At 36.3% G+C, this 807-nt stretch overlaps 1 protein-coding gene across 1 annotated transcript in view; it reads left to right on the plus strand.

The window, feature by feature from the left end:
* The window catches only part of LOC119593960 (nucleoporin SEH1-like), a 14,181-nt gene extending 13,545 nt beyond the window's left edge, over positions 1-636 (plus strand). Inside the window, 1 exon segment of the mRNA XM_037942979.1 lies at positions 276-636. Coding sequence (XP_037798907.1) covers positions 276-460 — 185 coding nt within the window. The 3' untranslated portion in view covers positions 461-636.
* The last annotated feature ends 171 nt before the right edge of the window (positions 637-807 follow it).

An 807-nucleotide genomic window follows, 5' to 3' on the forward strand; every position in this document is an offset into this window, starting at 1 on the left:
ATAGATGACATACTGTCATGTCATGTCATGGTGATAAATCCCAGACTCCTGGTAATAGGTAATCTTGTCATGAGTCTGTTGCTTTTTCACCAGGAGCCAAATGGTTTCCCAGGTGCATTGTGGCATGCAATAATGTACCCCAGTCTTGCCAGACTTTACTAAAAGATTATTTGTTTTGAATGGGTAAGGGCTTTAGCATTAATGCAAGATTATTAGATGATAGCTTAAAAGGCATAACAATAATGAATACAATCTCTGTATTAATTCCTTACTAGCGAACTACCTGGACATCTGGAAATGCATCTCGACTCTCCGTGGAGAAGGAGTCGTCAGTGTCCCAGAGGTGGCCTCTGTGGGCAACTCTTCACAGCAGATAGGAGGCACAACCACAGGCCAGAACACAGCACGCTACTTCAAGCTAACCCCTACTGCACACTCATCTCATGTTCCTTGGCATTAGTAAAAAATTAGTTTTTATCTTCTTTTTTTTCTGAATCCACACTGTGAAATGCCTGTTTCTAATGATGTTACCTGTAAAAATATTTTTTGTGGATTTCATGCAGTGTGAGATATTGTATAGTATGAGTCATTTCTTTTCTTTTATTCATTAAATATAAATGAACAAATGATTTTGTTTTTATTGTTTTACTTTCCCTGTTGTATACTTTATATGTGGAGATTTATGTTATAAATGAGTGATCTGCATATGAAATGAATTTTAGATTTAAGGTTTAAAGAATGAAAAGTAGATACCTTAATATCTTTTTGTTTTGAATCTAGTAGTTGCTGTAGAAAGACTCCCCCCCC

The sequence above is a fragment of the Penaeus monodon genome, chromosome 33 (assembly GCF_015228065.2).
Source record: "Penaeus monodon isolate SGIC_2016 chromosome 33, NSTDA_Pmon_1, whole genome shotgun sequence".
Classification (NCBI taxonomy): domain Eukaryota; kingdom Metazoa; phylum Arthropoda; class Malacostraca; order Decapoda; family Penaeidae; genus Penaeus; species Penaeus monodon.